Here is a 25,055-nt window from a genome sequence, read left to right as displayed (position 1 = left end):
ACACGCCGTTTTGAAACTTTACAATGCGTTTGAGTTAATTTTATTGTAGAAATATTTATGATATTTATTTATGAGCCGAGTATTTTGTTTCGGTGCGTCGTTATAATCGTTCAAAATTTTCAATCGCACATGAGCTACCTAAATCAAATTTTGATGCACAAAAAAGAATTAAATTTTCATTGTATTCGATGTCACTGTTTTGTTTTATTTCAGTTGGCACCGACACCGTATTTGTTTTCCTTCCTCACACATTCTGTCCCAAAAGAAGGATTTATTCAATGTTGGTTGTACCAACGATTTACAAGAAAAGTAGCCGTACGTACCGAAAACCATGCAAAAGAAGTAGACTCCATTAGACGCATACGCTATACACGAGCGCCATTCCGCTATTGGTATTGCATTCCTTTTGTATAATTTGACCTTTTGTTTCAACAGACAGCCGATTCGAAGCATACAGAACCATTTGCATGGAATGGACACTGACTGACAGGTTCGAACTTACATCGTCGATAAAATGCCTCTCGATCGAAAACCCCTCTCTCCTCTTATTTATCAAAGCCTCCTATGCATGTTTCAGAATCTTATCATTCTAAAACCTTCAATACTGCTCGTGGAAAATGTTTAGTGCAATATTCAGGTAATCTTTCAAATTAATTTGATCGAAGTGTTAGTCATGGCCTTAAGTAAGTGACTTCTCCTACTGATTTTCCCCCATTATTCCTCCGCATCAGTCTTCAAGAAAACATTCACCACGTTGCACTGCTACAGTTGTACACAAGTGTGTGAGCTTAAGTTTGAACATATGTTTCAACATCGTGTTTACGTACATGGCACTACTTTAGATTCGACGATTCGAATGAAAACTTGTTTGAACTGTTTCAGATGGGTATTGTTTTTCACATATGCTAGTTATGGGTTCTATCGAAGAGATTTGCTAATTGCAACCAAGAAGAAATGAATGATAAATATAAACCCTGTTTTAAATCATCTAGCGATGTATCTCATTTTCTTTATACCTTTCTTGAAAAAAACAAAAAATGTTAGTTCGGACAACAACATACAAAACCAGTGAATTGAATAATTTAGAGAGCAGTTTCAAGGAGTTCGTAGACTAGGATTTCAGTATCCGGTACTTTCGGAACCGGATTCCGGTTACCGATATAGATGAAGTCGGTTCGTATGACCAACAACGACCATGACCTACAAATTAGAACAGTTTTGTGCCTTCGCATAAAGTTTCTTGCATTGGCGCTCTTTATGACAATGTGAAATTTTGTAGACTCATCCCCCTGTAATTCCAGATTCGGATATGGAAAAAATTCAGCAACTTTGTATGCAACTAGGAGACCTTTCGTTGGAATCTGAGTGTGTGCAAAACTGTCCAGTCAACTTTGTGATCAAAATAAATTCAAAACATCTCTTAGAGCGAAGGTGCAAAAAGCGTAAAAACTCTTTTAATTTGCATGCCTGATCGATCAAACTGACTTCGGTCCTTGGATTCTGGTTCCGGATGTACCGGAGATAGTGCATATAACTTTCCGGAAAAAAGGCTAGGTTGAAGCCGGGTATAAATAAACGATCTCACCTCAATATCAAGGCTTGACGCATTTGAATGGTCTTCTGATCGCAAACAACAGTGATGAACACTATCCCGATTTGGCTCTGGAATTAATGAGTCACTGTCAATTAGGCTCAAAATTGTTGTAAATCATGTTAGCGGCTGGCTATATGAGCCAACTTCAGCTTTATCGGTAACCCGATTCCGGTTTCTAAAGTACCGAAAATAGTGTTCAAAATAAACTTAAGACCGGAATTTGAAATAAATTTTAATTATTTATAAAAATTTCGAGCAGTTGAATGTGAATGAAAACTTAAATCATAATCTTAGAACTCTTCTAGCAGATTTCTAAATTATTTCAGTTTTTAGGTCTTGTATGTTGTTCCCCGAACAAATTTTTTTGTCTCAAGAATGAAGGAAAGGTATTTTGGAGTATATCAGTAATATAAGAATTCCATATTGTAGATTAACTTACATGATACATCCGATCGGAAAGTTACAAACCGTGATTTTATGTATCGTATTCCAATCCAAGCGGTCATACTGCAAATTATTTTATTATTCTAGAAGGAATTAACAGATATATACATACCAACAATTTCTCCTTTCTGGTGTAGTGTGATTGTAGCATTATAATTGCAGTTTTCCGTCAAACAAATCTGCAAATCAATTCTGAAAAGAGAAAAAAGAGATATTGTCACAATGTTACCGGAATTTGTTAGTTCAATAAGTTGTACAACAAATTCAGCTATGATTCTATTATCCGAACTCTTTCGACCAACCGTGTACCGTGTTTGCACAGCACAGACCAGTTTCGTCCGAAGTAGCGCGTGCGGAGACACACAGAATGAAATGTTTTCGACTACCAGTAATTTTAGAATTCCTAAATATAATTAATGATACACCTATCACCCAAAACGAAACAGCATAAACCGTGAAAACATAATCCACAGAACTTCCTCGATAAACACCCCGGCAGTCATCGGCAGTAGCGAAAAATGAAGAGCGAGGTTCAGAAAGTACGCAACCATACAACAACCAGCCTGTTCTAATCTATTTATAGTTTTCAACGCCTCAAAGACGCTCGATGTTTTGTATATTTTTTTTTATTCGACCCTGTGTGGCGTCCCGCGGTGTTGGCAAAGATCCCTAATCAATTGAACGGAACAGTTCGGATTGTTTCCCGCTTGACCATTCCGTCAACATCCTGAAACCTTCAACGGTCTCGTAAATTGTAACGTTTAAGCTTGCTCGACTCGTGCTAGAAATTTTCCTTAGACATAACCATGTCAAACTCAAGCAAATCTAGCTTGACAGTCTCCCATGAAATTCAATCCGAAAACATCTGAAATTTCACAAAACCATCCACTCTAACCGGCGGCAAGTGCGATGAGCGCCATCGGTTTGTCGTCAGTGATAAAAAAAAAACAATAGAACCTCCGCAGGGAAGATCTACAAAGACAACATCACACCAACCAGGCAGTGAAATTTATGACCTCATTCCGTGTGTCGTCCGGCGTCCTCGCGACATGTGATATTTTAGTTGGGGCTTGACGACAACTTGTCATCCGAATTTTATGGATGCATCTAAAATGGCAGCAACTACCGAAAAGTCATGCAGCGAGACCACAAGCGTCGACGGTGGACGGAAGAATGGGATTGAATAAATAGAACAGTTGATTACGCAAATATTGTTGTTATCCGTTGTCACCAACGCCAACACCAACACCAACCCGGTAGACAGACTTTTCGTCAAACGCGGGAAGATGGCACTTAAAATCGCTGTCGGTCATGAACCTTCACGTGTTATGTTATGTCAGAAAAAACAACAGGCTCTAAAAATAGTCCGCGGTCATATTTCGAACTGTGTGAAATAAATCGGAAATCTGCACCCACGGATAAAGCTATCCTGTTTTGCAGTCGAGCTGCCGTGAAGAATTTTCGAAATAAGGATTGTACTAATTTAAGCAATGCCCAACTGACCAACTGCATCAGAACTAACCAAACAATGCCATTTGAATTATTGTGCGCTTTCTTGTGACGTGCTTCAATTTTTTAGTTTTTTATTTGTTAGTTAGTTTGTAGTTTAGCTTTTGCATCACCGGCACAACGAAATTCGATAAATTTGCAACAATAAATAGATAGCATTATTCGGGTCTCACACTCAGCAAGGAAGTCTATACACTCAAGACAAGCGCCCAAAAGACTTATTCCAAACGGTCTAGAACAAAGATGAAAGATTTCCGAACCCAGTCAGTTCAATCCTCACAGTTGACTGTATGTACCTCTAGAGCATGCATGTTGCCTTCCGGGGCAGGACCGCTTCCGGTGAAATTGTCGACTTCCTGTCTACGTTTTCCACTCTCGTTCTTCTACTTCTCCTTCTTCTTCTCTCTTCTTTTCTATGTTCTCGTTCATCAACAGCGCATCATGTTCGCGTGCGCCCTCCCAGTATCTTCCAGAGTTGCGTGAAATCTTTCTCTGTGTTGCGGTGCTGCTGCGCACCGCCGCGGAAGTTCTACGTCCCTAAGGCGGTTCCCAAGCACAAGACGGTCGCGAAAGAAACACAAAAGCTGCTTGCGGCCATGAAAATTCGCAAACCAGAGAAAATGTTCAAAGTCTACACCAACATGCACCAACAAAAAGGTACAGTTCTGGTTGTCAATGTCAGAGCCGTCGTCAGCTGTCATTTATTAGACCAAGGTCGGACTGGATAAAGTAGCTGCGGGGCAGTGCGGCTCGTTTTGGGCCGAGCGTCAAATGTGTGAAATCATGCACATGAGGGTTGACGTTTACGAGGTCAACTCAAAGGCACTGCTGCTGCACACTGGGGCCGCTACTCTTATCGCAGTTTAGGGTCTCATACATTCACACACTCACCCACATTCACACACACACTCACCCACATTCACACACACACACACACACACACACACACACACACACACACACACACACACACACACACACACACACATCTGACATGACGAGCTTTTCCTTTCCAGTTTGATCGTAACCGCCGCTTGTGGTTTGTGTATTTTTTGTGATTGCTAGCCGTGTGCAAAAAACTAATTCAGGTGTTTGGAGTTTTAGTTCTAGTTTTAAACGCATTGTTATAAGCTTCGAATGTAGAAGCTTAAAGATGACCCAGCTGTTGCAATTATATACCGAAATGATTGAAAATAGAGCACACCAAGCATTTTCGATAATTCAGAGCTATGTCATTATGAAAAAAAAACTTCAAAATTGAAGCAAAAGAATGCAGAATATGATTAGTATCATAAGTCGTAATGAGATTCAACTACTGCATCAACAATTAAACATGGAACTAATTTGAAATTTAGGAATTTTCTTTTTTCTGTGCATTTCGTCTTTGACTCATCACTACATAGCAGTTCAAATTAAACTGCTAGTGCAGCCTCATCCATTAAGCAGACGAAAACTTCGACTCAGTTTAAGTAACACTGTTTTGGTTAAAATAAAAGTAATGAAAAATCAAGGTACAACATTCTGAGGCGGAACTCGGCCTACGGACACTAAGAATCCAGCCAAGTTAGGTCCCGAACGTACTAAACCTAATTTGTTAGATCAGCACATTATACTTTGAACCTTTGTTTATATTGTGAGAGTTCTCTTTTCACAAGAACCCAATACTGCTCGAAAGGTCGCAACTACGGGTAGTTAGGTGGATTCGCCTCTTTCGGTACAACTTGGACTCCATTCGCTTTATATTGTTCCAAAACATCTTTGGTGTAGTGACAAGATGCTAAATCAAACCAGAATAGCGAGGCAGCATCATGTCTGGTGGTAACAATTGCTGCTTTAGGCATTTTTCACGCTATATTTCCTAGTTTACCGTGCCGGTAGCGATGAAACTTTGGCTTGATCGACCACGGCTGCATATTGCCTGCTAAACCAAATATTCCGTTGCATGGCAGTATAAAAAAACATTCCCGGGAGACTGTTTAAAGTCTTCCAGCATATGAGATTCATCGTCCATTGTCAGACAAGAAAACTTTGTCATATAATCACGAAACAACTTGCGAGTCCGGGTTTTACCCGTCAAATTCTGTTTATCATTACGGTTCGGTAAAGTTTTCACCTTGAACGACTTCATACCTTACTGATGGTTGAAAATATGCGGTGACAGACGAAATTTATCACAATTTTCAAATGTGTGTATCTCTCAACGATTTAAGCAACTATGCTCCTGTCACTAAATTTCTTGAAATAAAAGAAGCAAAAAGATTTCGCCTATTTTCGTAATTTGGAATTCCCGTCAAGTTAAAAAAGAAATTTGTTGACCATAGATGTGAAATCTTGAAAAATTTTCAATAGGGGGGAGTACATGAGATTTCCGAAATCGAAATTTTTTTGTTGATGCCAAAAGTCTCAGAATTGCATGATATGTCAAAATTTAGTGTCATCTTAAAAAAAATTCGAAAAAACTACTTTTTGGGACTTAGAAGAAAAGAGAGTCGATTTTTAAAAAAAATTTTTTTTGAGATGACACTAAATCTCGACGTTTGATGCAATTCTAAGGTGTTTGACATAAACAAAAAAAAATCAAATTCGGAAATCTCATGTACTCCCCCACTATGGTAATTTTTAAGATCGAAAATTTTCAAACATTAACCGCCTGGTAGCACCCCTTACCTATGTCCGATTTAGCTCAAATTTTGCATGGGGACTTTTTTCGATGTGCTTAAACTTTTGAACAATAGCGCTTCACGAAATTAGAATATTGGCACCCTTATAGCGATAAAAAACAACGTGTTTTGCCGGTTACGTCACTTATACCATCATATCTCCGGAACCAAAAGTCACAGTCATTTGATTTTCGAACTTGATTAATGGCCCAATAGTAGCTTTCAAACGAGGCTTAGTTCGATAAACTCGGTTTAGCCGTCTCTGAGAAAATTGAGCGGCAAAAATATCTTCGAGAAGTGCACACACACAGACATTTTCCGATCTCGTCGAACTGAGTCGAATTGTATATAACACTATGGGTCTCCGAGGCTCCGTTCGAAAGTCGGTTTTTAAAGCAATTCTAATACCTTTCTATAGAGGAAGGCAAAAAGCGAAATCTCTTTGCATTTTTTTTTTCTTCCAAAAAATTTTGTGACCGTAATTCAACTGCTGGTCTCTTCTGCGATATTTGCTTCACCTTCACGTCCTTCTGGTGGTTCCTGAGATTCGTTTTTGTTCTACTTCCAGCCTTCCTGACAGTCGCATCGAAACATTTTAAAACGTCATGGCAGTGCATGTAGGAAAATCAAGTTTTCTTGCTGACAGCTTTTCGTAGTTGCTCGCCATTCTCGATCTAAAAGCATGTAGCATCACCAAAACTTGAATTTACACAATCAATAGACATAAGTTCATCAGCCTGCGAAATATTTTACGCGTTGATGAAGTATTTACAGAGATATACTTATTTAGGGATGTCAAGATTTTATCACGAACAAGCCTTATACAAGCAACAAACTTAAAAGAATTTTGCTGGAAGCATCGACACAATTTGTTTTCTTTTTTTTTCTTTTGTGGACTACTCTAGTCGAGAGTGGGGATTTCAAGCATCCACACACTCCATAGCAGACGAATTAGGCTACGTCACCCAATTGAACACGATTTACACTAGAGGGAAACGACAAATTCTTTCGCGGTAACCAATTTGCAACGAATGATACTAATATCTTCTCTTGCATGCGCTCTGGTGGACACCAGATAACATTGACACTTGAGCATCAATGTATCTGTATCGTTTGAACGTCCATCAGTGTTGTCGTTTATAAAGAAATGATGGTAATTGTAATATCAATGACAACAATAATGGTGATTTGTTATTACCTTTTCCTTTGCTACAGATTGAAACTCACCAGATATTAAAGGCTGAGGACTGTACCGTAAAGTGGTAGGTTTTTTGCTATTTTCCCGTTTCAAATTATATTTTCTTGGAAACGGTGCAGAATATAGAAAAACCCACCTGACATTGTCTTCGAAATTTAGTTGAGAATATTCTGTGAAATTTTCAGAATGATTCATTGAGTTTAGCGGTCGTGTTGTATTTTTTTCTGACTGAAGAACTGCTGAAAATTGGAACGCTCGGAAATGCATACCTCTACTTGTTCATCGAATATCTCGGCTTTGAAGGCTTGTATCATAAATCTACCGTTCAAGAGTAGTACAAGAGAAATACGATGCGCAAAGGGAACTGAGCGAGCCACGTGGTCGATTTAAAACTCATCACGTGACCCTCTGTCCTCAGACCTTAATGTAAATTATGTCAACGGGCGGTTGCGAGAAAATGTCTTCTTTGTCTTGTTTTCCTATGACATGCTTAGAACGCTTTTATTTAGGTTGTGCGAAAAGTCGATTTTTTTAAGTTTCTCGGTTCTATATGACTTTGCATTAAAAGCGCAAATACGAAGTATGTATAGTTTACATTTCACAATTTCAACTGTCAAGTAAGCTAATTTTAATTCTAATTAAACAAATTCTAATTAAACAAAACGTTATCTACATAAACTTAACGGGTCAATCTTTCGAAAATTGTTTTCATTCAACTGGAATCGATTATATATAGCCAATGAATTTGTTGAGTTGAGTCGAGAAGTATACATTTCAACACGAACATGACATAGACTCGAAAAATGAACTGGATGGACGTCATTTTACACCCGGCGAACGACCGCAACTAGGTTAAAGCCGGGTATAAATAAACGATATATAATAATATAAGGTCATTTGACAGTCATCACGAATTGAATTCGAAATCGAAATGTTCACAAAATCGCTATTCTTACCAGATAACACATACAAAATCATTTCAATATTTAAAAATATCTGGCATGCTTGGATTTAGTTATTTCTTTAAGTGAGGGAATGCGTGACAATGTAGTGAGCAGGCAAAGCGATGAATTGTGGGAAACTTCCGTATACAACTGCGCTATCTACCATAGACAATATGAACATTGTTGAAAAAGTAGTGTGATGTGACATTGCAGTACCTTCTGATCACGCATTACAGAGTTGTGGAAAGCTAACCAAGATTCTAGTTTAAAAACCGTTTTGCACAGTAGAACACAAGTGAGTAATTGAATTGTCAGCGTGGCGAAAATGGTAACGCGTATGCACGGATTGCATAAGATCGCAAGTTCGAGTCTCGTCTCTGAGCGTATCTTTTTACCAAAAAAAAAACATCTGTTCTCTGAGTTTCTCATTCATTTGGCTTCTCCAATATATGTTTTCACACATACTATGCAAAAACTGAATCGAATTATCGTTTTGCAACTGAACTATTTACATGGTATCAAAGTGAGTTCCTCACTAAATAAATGTTGCGTAGAATCGAGCTGTTATGTTGATTTGGATCGAACAATGTATATTTAATTGCAGTCATTTCTTTAGGGCAAGGCGGGGAGGGGAAGTTCAAAGTATTTTTTTCTGTGACAAATTTTGTAACTCCGAGCAACTAGTTCTGGAGCTTTCTGGAAATGTAGACTTTGTCGCAAAATGTGACTTTGCATACTTTTTTCCAAAATTGATCTAGGTTGTCTTTTGAAAAGGGCTAAACTTTGAAAAAATTCAAATTGTTATTGTCTAAAAATTTAAAAAACCATCAAAAAATTTTATGCTAGTGATTGTCTGATAAAATACTCAAAATATTCCTTATCGTGTCCTACACTGAAAAAATCGACTTAAAAAATTTTAAGTCGATTTACAAATTGATCTTATTTATTTTCATAAAATGTTGTCCCAAGATAAGTAATTATCTGTAAGATGGGTACTTTCAAGCAAAACATGATTCTTGTAAAAAAACTATTACTTGTCCAAACTGAATTCTTTATTCAGTATCTTTTTATTAAAAATTTGAGAGAAAATTTCATCGAATAGTCCATTGCTAGTTGCCCGATATTTGTTAAAAGTTTCAGTGAAGGATAAGAAAAAGTTTTTGTTATAAATTTTCTATCCCTTCAAATAGCCCATCTTACAATATAAATGCTGTTGAACAATATAAAATAATTGTCTTTTCAAATTTCATTTAAATAAAGAATGGTGTTTTTTGTAATTTGACTTCAAGTTTTCAAGATCGATTTTTCCAGTGTAGAATTGTATTTTTTTAATATTTTCATTCGAAAGTTAGGATGTGAACACCACTTGAGCATCACTTTGTGAACATCACTTGAGCAAATATTTGTTTAAGGATTTTTCATTTTTAAATTTGCAAGAAATTGGTAAAACAAAAAATAAGCCTTTTCTAAAGTCTGCATCCATTTTAGAAAAACAAAGTGGGCAAAGTGGCTTTGTCAAGTCTAATACATGGAATTAAAAGTCCCGGGCCTCTCACATCAAAGACGTGAAAAGTTTTGAATCGTGTATATTTTTGTTCAGAACAAGCCTCTAGATGGCCCATGGTCAAATTTCATGATAATCTATCCAATAGTGTTTCAATAACAGCTGATCTTTTCAGACCAGTTCTAGTTTTCATTAAGCTATGGAAAAAGACGCACCAGCGCATTCATGCATAAAATCAACGGTGAAATTAAATGATTTGCGGTACGAATTGGTCCATCATCCACCGTGTTCTCCAGACCTGGCCCCCAGTGACTATTATCTATTCACAAACCTGAAAAGGTTTGTCCAGAGAAAGAAATTTTCGTCGAATGCTAGTCGAAGGCCTTGTCAAATCTTGTTTTTTTCAAAGGCATCAAAATGCTGGAGGATTGATGAAGATTATACTGAAGATTTAAAAAAGTTTTAACGGTAAAAAATCGACTTTTTTTGTTTGGCCCGGGACTTCTCATTCTATGTAGTATATGCTGGTCACTCCGAATACGATTTAGTTCTAAATTCATCTATTATCCTACACTGAAAAAAAAAACGATTTTTAAAATTAAAAGTTGATTTCCAAAATAAACTATTTTCGAACCAATGAAATGTTGTCTCAAGGAAGGTTCCAACCGTTCATGTATTGTAAGATGGAGATTTTCAGGGGAAAAAGTGTTTCTAACTAAAACTTTTTTTTTATCCTGCACTGATACTTTCAGCAAATATCAGGCAACTAGCGATATAGTATTCTGTGAAATCTCCAGACAAATTGAGTTTCAATTCTTTGGATGATAATGATTTTCGGTTCTGTTTAGCTTTCGACAAAAAGACACTAAAAAGTCAGTTTGGACAAGAGCTAGTTTTGGTTAGAAAAACTATTTTTTCTTGAAGGTGCCCATCTTTCAATATATGAACGGATGGTAGGGAACATATTCACCTATCTGAGGACAAAATAAAAATAATTGCTTTTTTTCAGTTTTTGCAATGACTGAGCGGAAACATATATTGGAGAAGCCAAATGAAAGAAAAACTAACAGAAAAGATGAATTTTTTGGAAAAAGATACGCTCAGAGACAGGACTCGAACCTGCGTTCTTATGCATTCCGTGCATACGCGCTACCATTTCGCCACTCTGAATCTTGTTTTAGTCACTCTAACAAGCCTGACAGACATAGTAGAACGTACATCGAACATGGTTTTCATCCTGGCCGTCACCCGACCGATACCTTCTATCCAAACATCTTCTCTGTCCATCAAACACTAGTCCTCTCGCTTTATACCTATTTCTCCGATCAAGCATTGAGTAGGAGAGTGTATTTATAATCGCTTGTCATCTTCTTTAATGGAGCCAGTCGCTGGCTGGACATAGCTTTTTTTGTAAATCAATTTTCAATTTTTCATGTCTATATTTTTCAGTGTAGAGCTTTATGAGAGATTTTTCAGTATTGTTATTCGAAAATTTAACTGATTTTGTTGAAATCATCAGTATGATACTTTTTTATATTCATTGTCAATTTTCGACAATAACTATTTGCGAAAAAATGATTAAAAAGGATTAGCCCTTTTCAAAAGACACTCTAGATAAATTTTGGAAAAACAAAGTAAGCAATGGAACATTCTGAGACAAAGCCTACATGTCCAGAGAGTTTCATTCAAATATGAGAGAGTACTGCTAACTGCGAATACAATTTAGCGCGGTTACCAAAAGAGGTCGACAACCAAACCATCCAAAGTAAGGGAATCATAAACTTTGTTTGTAATTCAATATTCATTGGAAATTTTGAGAGACAACAACAAATGACTTTTAATCGTATTTTTTTACTGTTTTTTGTCGTGAATACGACTTACTGTACTATGGAGCGCCTTTTAAAAATTCACCCCGTATAAGAATGGGTAGAACTTAATCGTGAATATCTCTTGTTGTACCTAACCCAACAATATAATGTTTTCTACAAGCTTTCGAAAATATGGCCAGGAACTTGTGATTAAATTTACAACAGTCTTAGATAACCAGAAATAACACAACAACAAAGTTTTCTAAAACTTTTGAAAACAATGAGGAAATCTCATTACGATTTTAAGGTAAACAAAGCGAGCAGTCACCTCTAATCAGCAGCAGCTAAAAAATCTTCTGTGTGGTAAAATGCTGAAAAATGTTAAAACTTAGACTCCGAAACTGAATCCTAATTTTAGATTCTGGAGCTAGATTTTCGGAACTGGTTCCTTTAATAGATTTTGAACTAAATTTAGTGCCTTAGTTTGAGTTCAGAATTAGTATCCCAAATTTCAGAATTTCGAATCAAAATTCATGATATGAATTCTATATCTGGATTTTGGAACAAAATTTTAAATCTGAACCAGAATTTTGAAACTGATTTCAGAACCTGAACTTAATTTCTGATCCCAATTTCTGAGTTTATGCCCTTATTCAAATTAAGCATGCTGGAGTTCAATTCAGCAACTTGGGTTATGAAACAAGAACTGGATTCAGTGCTTCTAGTCTGGTTCGGAATTCAAGTTCAGTATTCAGTTATAGAATTAAGTTTGGATCCTGAATTGTGAAAACGATAATTTTCAAATTAAACTAATGAATCGAAATCTTGATCTGGACCCCGAACCTGAATTTTGCAACGGAATTCGGAACAAGACCAATGTTCAAAATTCAGTTCCAGTCATACTTCAATATAGAAGCTGAAAAAGTTGCACAATTCACACAATCGATTATTGGTATTCAGAGGTGTGAAAATAGCATATTTGTTTTGTATTCACGTCCTCCTGTGGGATGCAGCGGCAAAATCGCACGGTATCTCGTTAAATTCTGCTCTACTCAAGGGACCAGACCAACTGTGTTCGCTGTTTGCTATCTTGCTGCAATTTCGCGAAGGACGGATAGGACTAACTGGAGACGTGCGTGAGATGTTTCATCAAATACTCATCCGTGATGAAGATCAGCAATGCCAACGCTTTTTTTGGACCGACAAGGATGGGAAATTGTCAGTGTACGTAATGAACGTCATGACCTTTGGAGCTTGCTGCTCCCCAAGTAGCGCACAGTATGTCAAAAACCTAAATGCCGAACGTTTCGCTAAAGAGTTTCCAGCTGCAACGAGAGTAATCTTGAAGCTGCATTATGTTGACGACATGCTGCTCAGTACAAACTCTGAAGAGGCTGCGATTCGTCTCGCAAAGGACGTGCAATACATACATTCTCAAGGCGGATTTGAAATTCGTAACTGGATTAGTAATTCCAGATACGTTCTGACCACTCTGGGTCAAGATAGTACCGACGATAAAGATCTAGATCTAGCCACTGAGCTGGCTACCGAGAAAGTTTTGGGAATGTGGTGGTGTACACAAAAGGATGTCTTCACGTATAAAGTTGGCTGGAATCGATACGACCACGCTCTTCTCAAAGGCCTGCGACGCCCAACGAAACGAGAGGTTCTACGTGTTCTCATGACGATATTTGACCCTCTCGGATTGATAGCTCACTACCTCATGCACCTTAAAGTTCTTCTACAGGATATCTGGCGATCTGGAATTGAGTGGGATGAGAAGATCAACGAGGAGCTGTATGATAAATGGAGAATGTGGCTCACAGTTCTCCCGCAAGTGGAGTTAGTTATGATCCCACGTTGTTATCAATCATTGACGCCACCAATAAATCGTATTGATTCTTCAACTTCACTTATCCAACCCTTAGAACCGTGTGATCCGAATCAAGTTTTGAAAATTGGTTGTCCAATCAAAATTGACAGTTATTTCTCCCGACCTAAACAGAGCGATGTAGAACTCCACACCTTCGTTGACGCTAGCGAGAATGGCATGGCAGCCGCAGTATACATTCGTTTCATGCATGTTGGGGAAATAGAATGCACCCTTGTCGCAGCGAAAACAAAGGTAGCCCCACTGAAACACCAATCGATTCCCAGACTAGAACTTCAAGCTGCTGTGATTGGATCTAGACTAGCGCGAACAGTACAAGAAACACTCTCTATTCCAGTTCATCGGCAAATATTCTGGTCGGACTCCAGAGACGTATTGTGCTGGATAAACTCCGACCATCGTAAATACACTCAATTCGTGGCCTGTCGAGTGAGTGAGATTCTCGAAACGACGGAAACTAATGAATGGCGTTGGGTTCCATCAAAGTCTAACGTGGCAGATGATGGCACGAAGTGGACAAGACTACCCGACTTAACTTCTAGAGCAAGATGGTTCAGTGGCCCAGAGTTCTTGAAAATGCAAGAAGCTAAATGGCCACAGTCATCCGTCAAAGTAAATCCGACGGCTACTGAGTTACGTCATCGATTGTCATTCCATGTCATGATGCCTTCTCCTATCGTAGACGTCACAAACTTCTCGTGTTGGAAGCGGTTGATACATCTGGTTGCACGTGTTCAACGCTTCCCAGCGAATTGTCGTCGAAAGCTCAAGCACGAATAAATTCTCACCGAAACCTTATCTATGGAAGAACAACGTGGAGCCGAAGATTATCTCGTGCGTCTTGCTCAACGTGAAGCATTTCCAGAGGAAATCAATTTATTGAGGAACTCCTCACATCAACAGCAAGAGTCACACAACGTGCTGCCAAAGACCAGCAAACTTCGCCAGCTAACTCCATGGCTGGACAATCGAGGCATAATGCGGATGCGTAGTAGAATTGCAGCTTGCGCATTCGCCACCGAGGATGCAAAATATCCCATAATTTTACCGCGTGAGCACCATTTAACCACCCTAATCTTAAAACACTACCACCACAAATATCATCACCAAAACCACGAAACTGTAATCAATGAGATACGGCAGAAGTACTATGTTCCCCGTATTCGTGTTAATTATCGAAAAGTACGCAACACATGCCAACGTTGCAAGAATGAAACCTCGTTACCGCATATCCCGATCATGGCCGAGCTCCCAGCAGCTAGACTAGCTGCATTTTCGCGACCTTTCACACACGTAGCTGTTGACTACTTTGGACCGATGGAAGTCGTCGTCGGGCGGCGAGTGGAAAAAAGATGGGTCATGCTGGCTACCTGTATGACCATTCGTGCGGTGCACCTTGAAGTTGTGCACTCTCTTACGACCGATTCATGCATTATGGCTCTTCGAAATTGCTTTGCACGACGTGGTTGTCCGAGAAAAATCTACAGCGACCGTGGTACTAACTTTATTGGTGCCAACAAAAAGCTGAAGGAGCTATATCAAGAGATCGACCAAGTAACTATTATGAGAGAGTTCGTGAGTTCAGACACAGAGTGGGTTTTCAATCCGCCGTCCGCACCACACATGGGTGGTAGTTGGGAACGGCTTATACGCACAGTGAAAAACAATTTGTTCGCCATACGACCATCTCGAAGGCCAACCGATGAAGTTTTCCGGAACCTGCTCACTGAAATTGAAAATATTATTAACTCTCGCCCTTTAACACATGTTCCGATCGATGATGACTCCGCACCGGCTCTCACACCCAATCACTTTCTGTTGGGTTCGTCGAACGGAATAAAACCGCTTTGTTTCTCGAACGACAGTGGGGCTATACTCCGCCAAAACTGGCGTGCATCACAGATTCTCGCAAATCAATTTTGGAGAAGATGGCTTTCCGACTACCTGCCTGAGATCACCAGAAGATCGAAATGGTTCGACCACACTAGACCAATAACTACTGGAGACGTAGTTGTCATCGCTGACAACAAGTTACCCCGGAATTTGTGGCCGTTGGGAAAAATCATCCATACCCACATTAGCAAGGACGGCCAAATCCGATCTGCAACAGTACGCACAGCCGTCGGTGTCTACGAGCGACCGGTATCGAAGCTGGCGGTATTGGACGTTCACCGCGATAGATAGTAAGCCAACTCGCAGGTTGGCGTACCGGGGGGAGTGTTGTCCGAACCTATTCGGACCACGCGCACCTCTCATCCAATATCTTGGCCCACGCACACGAATGCAGTCAGCTAGGGTACAGACGAGAGTGACAGTTTAACGCAGGGAGTAAACAAATAAAACACAGTTTAACAGTGCGTATCAAATACATATTATTAAAACTAAATCCTTTAAATAGCCGCCATAAAACGAACTATTATAGTGCTCATTACTAATAAATATCTACCTTAGATTGGTACGAAGGTAACTAGAGTTTAATAATAGAATGTATCTTAAAAACAACTCTCAATACTAGGTCAGTAATAGTAGCTCACCCACAAGCGGGAACCCTTTACTAGAGCCGATATCGCCTACAGGAACCCGAACCCCACTATATCGCAATAGAATTTTGCATTTTAAGCGGAAAGCGAAAACAGAATAGGAACTAAACGTGAGTAAACACTGAATTGAACCTAAAATATATATCTCAATATTACTGATTATGAGAGCTAAACTACACGTTATTCAAGTAGAAGTAATTGGAATTGAATTGAATTGTGAATATAATATTATATCATTTCTCTCATTAGGAAAATTATAATCTCCCGTTAAGAAACACCTGCGTTTTATTGGAGATTAAATTTCCGGAAACATCCTGTCAAACCGTTGACCCATTGCTGTCACCAACCGTTGACCAAAGGCAACACCACCGTTTTTCGAAAAGTACCCTTTTTGCCTCGTTCTTGGGACAAAACAGGCAGTAATGCAGTATTTAATAAGAAAAGTTACATTATTTTAAAAAATAATTTTAATTTGACAACATATGGAAAAATTCGTTGATCGTTAAGGTCCCCACTTTACCTCGCATTCCCCTATAAAAGAAAAATGTCCAGGCAAGCTTCTCCGATCGAAGGTAGGATCTCATTTCTGTTCTTTACATTTTTCTTGTTGCGATAGAATATGCAAGTAAGATTCAAAGTCTGTATGAACTAGAATTTGTTTTTCGACACACTTAAAAAGAAAACAAACGAAAAAAGAAGAGAAAAACTACGCCCTCTGAGTCAGACATGAGTAATTTTAATTCCCAACGAAACCAAAACGATGGATTCTGATGTGTACCGGCGAAATTTACCAATGACTTGGTTCGTCATAGAGGTATTCCGTTTGGCCGTTTTCCAACCGGCCAAGGGAAACACGGGTTCTTAGATTTTCCTTCAACAATTGAGTCACGCTTCGCACATCCCACGGCCAAACCGTGACCATCGTGCTCAGGTACTTACTGGCATTTGGGGAAGCGCTCTCATCGGTGAGGTGTTTTGATACAAAAATAGATTTCCCATTACGATTCATCATCCCTCTTAAAAAGTTGTCGGCAATCAGTGTTTGGAATGAAAAACTAAACACACCTAGCTCAATTGGTTACACATCCACACATTGACTGCACAGGTGTGAACGAAATAGGAATGGTGTTCATTTCCATCGCTCTTCACTAGAATCGCAATGTTGATCTCATTACATGTAGCAAATTTTAATAAAATTTTACTTCGGGTGCAAAATTTTCATTAGCCTCCCGCTACACCCTGAGCATGCATGTTTTAAATGCCGTTACTAACCTTTTTAAAAAGAGGAAATTGAACATCAAAATATTGCTTAATCTATTCACCAGCAAGAGTCCGCCAGTAATAAAATTTGGTTTTGTTCTGAAAATTTCAACCAACTTACAGGGCGTCGAAAGCAACTCAAGCAGGTTTACGCGACCGACGGAACACTGGTTCAGCAAGATGTAACCGATCAGTACCAGTCCCAACAGCAAACGACGCAATCCCATCAAACGGACCAACTCTATCAGAACGGTCAGTACGAGAGCAGTAGCCAGGAGGAATACGATACAGAATTCGTTCCTCAAGGTGACGAAAGTCTACCTTGGCGAAAATCTCGCAGTAATTTGCGAACATCTGTTGCACCATGGCGTCGTGTCTCGCAGGATCGGCGTGCTTCACAGGACCGTCGGACATCACGAGATCGTTCGCTATCGGTTGACAAACGGGAAGAGGTGAAACCTTGGACCGAACAGGTAGTAAAACTGAAGAAAACTGCTGTGCCAGTTAAAAAAATCGAAAAAGAAAAACTAGAGACAGTACAACTAAAACCAACTCAGATTCAGAAAACCAAAATCCAAAAGGAACAACTGGAAACGGTTGAGCTACGTTCATTAAAGAAAGAGCTTTTGTCGTCGGAAATAACCGAACAGAAGATGGAAGAAATGGTCGAATCAATCATCAACGAAGACAGTACGATGGAAAAGTTGAGACATGTAGAAGACATTTCTATTCTAGAGATGACCAAACAGGTTGACGAACTGATACGCAAGGAAACTAAAAAAGCCGTTCCCTGGAGTCGTGGTAAGAAGGATGAAATAGAACTACTGAGTAAACAACAGTACGTTGAAACGGATGAAAGTACTTTGTTGAAATTGGACAAGCAAGATGAAACAATCGAACGGTCAAAGCAGCAAATGGAACTTGAAATCAATCAACAAGAGGGTGTTGCCTGGCGACGGGGCAAAAAAGAACCATTTACCGAAACAGAAGACTCGACTACGCTAAAGATAGCGGAAACAGAGGAACAGCACGAAGAACTGAGAAAAACTGAAGAAAAACCCGTGGCTTGGAAACGAGGCCCTAAGAAAACCCCAAAACAAACTGTAACGGAAACTGAAGATTCTTCACATCTGACGGTACAGCAAACCGAAGAACAAGAAGAAAATGAACCCATTCCAGAACCGGTTGCTTGGAAACGGGGACCAAAGAAGCCTCAACAACCTGAAGCAGTTGCGCAAATACCGGAACCTAAGTCTGAGGAAGCACAATTACCACCATGGATGCGCAACCGGAAACCAGGACCGAAACGGGAAATACCCAAAGCTTCAGAACCAGAAAAAATAGAACAAATATCTTTGAAACCAACACCTAAAACAAAGAAAGAAATTCCCAAGGAAACCATCGAGGAGGTAAGCCTTAAACCAGTTCCGAAGAAACCAATTGTTCAGGAAATAACCCCGGAGGAAACTGAGACTTCAGATCTCAAATCGTTCAAACCAGCAAAATTAAAAGAACTGAGCCCACGTGAGGAATTGGAAGAAGTGCAAAAAATAGAGATCGAAGAAGTTCCAAAGGAACCGGCACCACAATTAATTGAACTTCCTGTTTTACCGGATGACAAACCGGAAGCTGTAGCCACAGAAGCCGAACAGCCCTCTTGGCGACGTGCTCAAAAAGAAAAACCGGTCGAGGATATTCCAGAGGAAAAACAATGGCCAAGAGGCAAACGGCGTCCATTGCCAACGGAACCTACGGAAGAGGTGACCCTGAAGCCAATTCCCAAACCACAGAAAGAATTGGAACCTCAACCGGATATACCCCTCAAAATTGATTCCAAATCAGTTCCGAAAGTGATCCCCACAGATGACCGTGACACGGAAGTGAAATTCAAACCAACCGAAATTAAAGCAGAGCAGGAGGAAGTCCCATCTGAAAAACAGGCAGCAGATGACGAGTCTCATCTACCTCCATGGAGACGAGGAAAGAAAATGACTCCTAAGCGAGTGATTCCTCAGGAACCAGAACAAGCGGTTATTGAGAAAGTTATGCTGAAGCCCACACCTCGCCAGAAGAAGGAAGTCGCTAAAGAAACTTTGGAAGAGGTTACTTTGAAACCCGTTCCCAAGAAAACTGAGACGATTGAAATTGAACCCGAACCAACGGGCATGACGACAATTAAGCCAATAGATAAACCATTTGAACTAAGCCCTGCTGAAGAACGCCAAACATTGGAAGTTCAAAAAGTGGATCATGTAGAAGAGCAATCAGAAGAGGAACAGATTCTTCCACCTGTTCCTGTATCAGAGGAGTTATCGACAGAAGAATCGGTTGAAGTAGTGCAACCATCCCGGAAGAAAACCAAAAAACCCAAACCAGTTTCAGAGGAACCCGAGGAGAAGAAATGGCCTACGGGAAAAAGGAAACCGCGTCCAGAAGAATCTGAGGAAGAAATTAATCTGAAACCAATACCAATCAAGGAACAAGAGGAGGAACCAAAACCAACACAGCAATACGAAATTAAGTCAGCTCCAGTTCCGGAATTACAAGAAGTCGTACCACCAGTAGAGGACGAGTCACATCTACCACCATGGCGACGTGGTAAGAAACCAGGCCCGAAGCGAGAGATTCCTAAACCTGCAGAGCCAGAAACAATAGAGCAAATAAAACTAAAGCCTACACCAAAACAGAAGAAGGAGCTCTCAAAGGAAGCCTTGGAAGAAGTAACCCTTAAGCCCATCCCCAAGGTACCAGAGGTTGAGGAATCCGTTCTACATGAGCCGAAAATCTCTGAAGTAAAGGAAGTTAAAACACCCAAGCCTAGAAAACATATTAGCAAAGAAGATACAGATATGTTGGAAAAACCCAGTTTCCCCGATATTCCAGAGCCAGAACCGGTGCAACTCGAGGAAGTAGAAAAAATGTCAGTAGAGTTACCTAAACCTGAGACGCCAGTGGAGGAGCAACCACAATGGCGAAAAACAAAGAAACCTAAGCCAGTACCAGAAGAAACCGATGAAAAACAATGGCCTACTGGTAAACGTCGTCCGTTGCCCGAAGAAACCACGGAAGAAGTTGTATTGAAACCAATTCCGAAACCACAAAAAGAAGATGAACCTAAGCCAACAACAGAAACTACAATGAAATCAGAACCAAATCCTATTCCTCCCGAGGAAACACCACAAGTCACTCCATGGCGTCGAAATAAAAAAGAGAAACCCGTAGAACCTGTGGAAGAAGTTAAGGAGTGGCCAAAGGGCAAACGGCGTCCTCTTGAAGAAGTACCCAAAGAAGAAGTGGTGTTGAAACCAATCCCCAAACCGAAGAAACCAGAAGAACCACAACCTCCGGAGGAAGTGACACTGAAACCGGTTCCAAAGTGGGAGGCTCCCGAAGATGTCAAGATACCGGTTGCGGAAACTCCGGTTATAGAAGATCTTCCCAAACCAGCAGAGAAAGTGGAAGAACCAACTCCGTGGCGTCGAGGTAGAAAGGAGAAACCCGTAGAACCTGTGGAAGGAGTTAAGGAGTGGCCAAAGGGCAAACGGTGTCCTCTTGAAGAAGCACCCAAAGAAGAAGTGGTATTGAAACCAATCCCTAAACCGAAGAAACCGGAGGAACCACAACCTCAGGAGGAAGTGACACTGAAACCGGTTCCAAAGTGGGAGACTCCCGAAGTAGTCAAGACACCCGTTGCGGAAACTCCTGTTGTGGAAGAGCTTCCCAAACCTGCAGAGAAAGTGGAAGAACCAACTCCGTGGCGTCGAGGTAAAAAGGAGAAACCCGTAGAGCCTGAGGAAGAAGTGAAGGAGTGGCCAAAGGGCAAACGGCGCCCTCTTGAAGAAGCACCTAAAGAAGAAGTGGTATTGAAACCAATCCCTAAATCGAAGAAACCGGAGGAACCACAACCTCAGGAGGAAGTGACACTGAAACCGGTTCCAAAGTGGGAGACTCCCGAAGATGTCAAGACACCCGTTGCGGAAACTCCTGTTGTGGAAGAGCTTCCCAAACCTGCAGAGAAAGTGGAAGAATCAACTCCGTGGCGTCGAGGTAAAAAGGAGAAACCCGTAGAGCCTGAGGAAGAAGTGAAGGAGTGGCCAAAGGGCAAACGGCGTCCTCTTGAAGAAGCACCTAAAGAAGAAGTGGTACTGAAACCAATCCCTAAACCGAAGAAACCAGAAGAACCACAACCTCAGGAGGAAGTGACACTGAAACCGGTTTCAAAGTGGGAGACTCCAGAAGATGTCAAGACACCCGTTGCGGAAACTCCGGTTATAGAAGATCTTCCCAAACCAGCAGAGAAAGTGGAAGAACCAACTTCGTGGCGTCGAGGTAAAAAGGAGAAACCCGTAGAACCTGTGGAAGAAGTTAAGGAGTGGCCAAAGGGCAAACGGCGTCCTCTTGAAGAAGCACCCAAAGAAGAAGTGGTGTTGAAACCAATTCCCAAACCGAAGAAACCAGAAGAACCACAACCTCAGGAGGAAGTGACACTGAAACCGGTTTCAAAGTGGGAGACTCCCGAAGATGTCAAGACACCCGTTGCGGAAACTCCTGTTGTAGAAGAGCTTCCAAAACCAGCAGAGAAAGTCGAAGAACCAACCCCGTGGCGTCGAGGTAAAAAGGAGAAACACGTAGAACCTGTGGAAGAAGTTAAGGAGTGGCCAAAGGGCAAACGGCGTCCTCTTGAAGAAGCACCTAAAGAAGAAGTGGTGTTGAAACCAATCCCTAAACCGAAGAAACCAGAGGAACCACTACCTCAGGAGGAAGTGACGCTGAAACCGGTTCCAAAGTGGGAGACTCCCGAAGATGTCAAGATACCCGTTGCGGAAACTCCTGTTGTAGAAGAGCTTCCAAAACCAGCAGAGAAAGTCGAAGAACCAACCCCGTGGCGTCGAGGTAAAAAGGAGAAACACGTAGAACCTGTGGAAGAAGTTAAGGAGTGGCCAAAGGGCAAACGGCGTCCTCTTGAAGAAGCACCTAAAGAAGAAGTGGTGTTGAAACCAATCCCTAAACCGAAGAAACCAGAGGAACCACTACCTCAGGAGGAAGTGACGCTGAAACCGGTTCCAAAGTGGGAGACTCCCGAAGATGTCAAGATACCCGTTGCGGAAACTCCTGTTGTAGAAGAGCTTCCAAAACCAGCAGAGAAAGTCGAAGAACCAACCCCGTGGCGTCGAGGTAAAAAGGAACCTAAACCTAAAGAACCAGAGCCTTTAATCGAAGAGATCAAACTCAAGCCTACGCCCAAGCAACACAGGGTCGAAGAAGCTCCCAAAGAAGAAATTGTACTTAAACCAATTCCTAAGCAAGAGGCTATCGTAGAGGATTACCCACAAATAATCGAGCTAAAACCAGCAGAAGATAAAACTATAAAAGAGGTTCAAATTGAAACTGTGGAAGAAGTTGTTACAAAAGTCAAACGTCGTGTGAAAAAGCCTAAAAAACCACAAGAAAACTTTGCTACGGAGAATGTGGCACCAATTGAGGAGGCAGAATTATTTGAAGAAGATGAAGAACTTCCACATGTTGCTGAGACTATCGCAGAAGTCGTTCCAGAGGAAGTTCTGGAATTGATTCCTGAGGAATTCCCGCTTGAAAAACCAAAGAAGAGAAAATCTCGTGCCAATAAACACGTTGTTTTCAAGGAAGAACTCAGTACCTATGAAATAGAACCAGAACAGATTCAGGTAGATGACGAACAAGAAGAAGAAGAGGAGGTTCAAGTGGTACAAGAAATTTCACAGACCAGTATCAAACTGAAACCGACGGAAATTCCGGAAGTAAAGCCACAGCCACTCGAAGTTGTACCGTCGGAAGAAATTGTTGAAGAGCATGCAGAGTTCCGCAAAGAAATGGAAGTCAAAATAAAGTCCAACATTGTGAAGAAGGAAAAGCGGCGACATTTCGTGGACGATAGCCAACCGTTGCCAGAATTGGAAATTATTACACAGAAGCGTGTTCAGGAAGTTACGGACAAAGTAGCAGAAGAAAATGTTCGTGAAGAGCGACGAATCATCGAAAGTACTCAGCAAACCATTGCTGAGACCAAGATACAAGAAGAGCGAATTAGAATTAGCAAACCGAATGTTAAACCTCCAAACTTCATCGATAAACTAAAACCCCAAATTTGTGAACCGAATCAACCAGTTGTATTGCAATGCAAAATAGAGGGAATACCATTCCCCGATGTTCACTGGTACTTCAACGATACAGTCCTGTTCGCCAATCCCGAGTATGTGATGAACATTGTCGAAGATGTAGCGTCACTGGAAATCGCAACCGTAATGCCGTATCATGTAGGTGTGTATGCCTGTGAAGCGAAAAACATTGCGGGCGTAGCAACCAGTAAGGCAAATATCGTAGTTCAAGAAAAACCGGAAGTGGGAGAAGCTCCAACATTTATTACGCCTTTAAAAATCTCGGTGGATGAGCAAAAGACTACCGCAACCGTCACCTGTCAGGTGAGTGGTATTCCAACTCCTACAGTGAAATGGTTCAAGGACGAAGAAGAAATTGTGGAAACTGACGAGATTGAAACTGTCTACGAAAAGAAGACCGGACACATTAGATTGGCCGTGAGAAACCCCAAACAAAACGTGCCGGTTATCTATACTGTTGAAGCCGAAAACAAATTCGGAAAAGCTGTTGGTAAAGCAAACTTATTTATACAATCCATAATGATAATGAAACCGAAGATTGAAATGATCGCTCCCAAGATCGTTGAGCCTTTGGAAGCTCAAATTGTGAAAACTGGTTCCACTTTGGTCTTCGAGTGTAGATTCACAGGTGTTCCCAAACCAACCGTCAAATGGTTCCGGAATAGCAAAGAAGTTGTGGAAGAAGAGGAAATTACAATTACTACCGAGGAGTATTACAGTCGAACTGTGATTCGCAATATAACCAAAAAGCGCACAGGAAAATATGAAATAATAGTGCGCAACGAAGCCGGCGAAGCTAAATCTTCTGCGTCTGTAGCCATTTCCGATTTGCCAGATATGGATGAAGCGAAGCCACCTCGCTTCGTTGCCCCACTTATTCCAAAGTTGGTAGCAGAAGCAGAAGTTTGCATCCTTGAGGCTGTAGTCGACTCGTATCCGACCTCGACGTTCCAGTGGTTCCGAGAGGGCACTGCCATCAAGTCAACCAATCAGACGCGCATAGTAACGGACGAAAATAAGTCCATCTTGATTATTGAGGTGTTCAATAGTGAAGATGCAGGTTCGTACACGTGCCGGGCAGAGAATGTGGCGGGTTCTGTGACATCAACAGCCACCGTACAGGTGCTGGATACTATCGAAACCGAGGAAGTTACCGAATACATATCACCACGTTTTATCGAAACGATAAAACCGACGCGTGTTATGGATGGAGAAAAGCTTATACTGGCCTGTCAAGTTCAGGCAGCACCTCTCCCGAAGGTTCAATGGTATCACAACGAGCAACAGATCATCGAAACCAAGGATAAACAGATCCAACAAGACTCTACTGGTCGGTGTGTACTAACAATCTCCGAGGTATTTCCAGAGGACACAGGTGAGTACACGTGCGTAGCGAGCAACAAATTAGGCGAGGCGGTTTGCAAGACTACAGTGAACGTCGAACCGTTTGAGTACGTTCCCGATTCGGAACAATTCCGTAGCTCCGAAGAAGATTTGTTGACCGACAAGGTAAGCAGTCATGCGCAGAGAAATAGCGACTCAACTTTT

At 40.8% G+C, this 25,055-nt stretch overlaps 2 protein-coding genes across 22 annotated transcripts in view; both read left to right on the top strand.

Moving 5' to 3' along the window:
• Positions 1-25,055, top strand: part of LOC131435991 (titin) — a 389,662-nt gene that overhangs the window by 312,234 nt on the left and 52,373 nt on the right. For 18 of the 19 annotated variants that reach the window (XM_058604330.1, XM_058604327.1, XM_058604329.1 and 15 more), the window contains one exon: positions 17,476-25,016. The exons of the other annotated variant lie outside the window; for it this stretch is intronic. In XM_058604330.1, coding sequence (XP_058460313.1) covers positions 17,476-25,016 — 7,541 coding nt within the window. The remainder of the gene's footprint in view (positions 1-17,475; positions 25,017-25,055) is intronic. 19 annotated transcript variants of the gene reach the window in all.
• On the top strand, positions 12,471-16,490 carry LOC131435992 (uncharacterized). 3 transcript variants are annotated; one of them, XM_058604344.1, is made up of 3 exons: positions 12,471-16,007; positions 16,068-16,202; positions 16,342-16,490. In XM_058604344.1, the coding sequence occupies exon 1, from the start codon at positions 12,803-12,805 to the stop codon at positions 14,330-14,332; it is 1,530 nt and encodes a 509-aa protein (XP_058460327.1). In that variant the 5' UTR covers positions 12,471-12,802; the 3' UTR covers positions 14,333-16,007; positions 16,068-16,202; positions 16,342-16,490. The 3 variants fall into 2 exon arrangements, with proteins under 3 accessions (XP_058460327.1, XP_058460326.1, XP_058460328.1); XM_058604343.1 differs by lacking the exon at positions 16,342-16,490 and having other exon boundaries at positions 16,068-16,335.

This window comes from Malaya genurostris, chromosome 3 (genome assembly GCF_030247185.1).
Source record: "Malaya genurostris strain Urasoe2022 chromosome 3, Malgen_1.1, whole genome shotgun sequence".
Lineage (NCBI taxonomy): Eukaryota > Metazoa > Arthropoda > Insecta > Diptera > Culicidae > Malaya > Malaya genurostris.
This window is presented reverse-complemented; position numbering and strand designations above follow the sequence as displayed.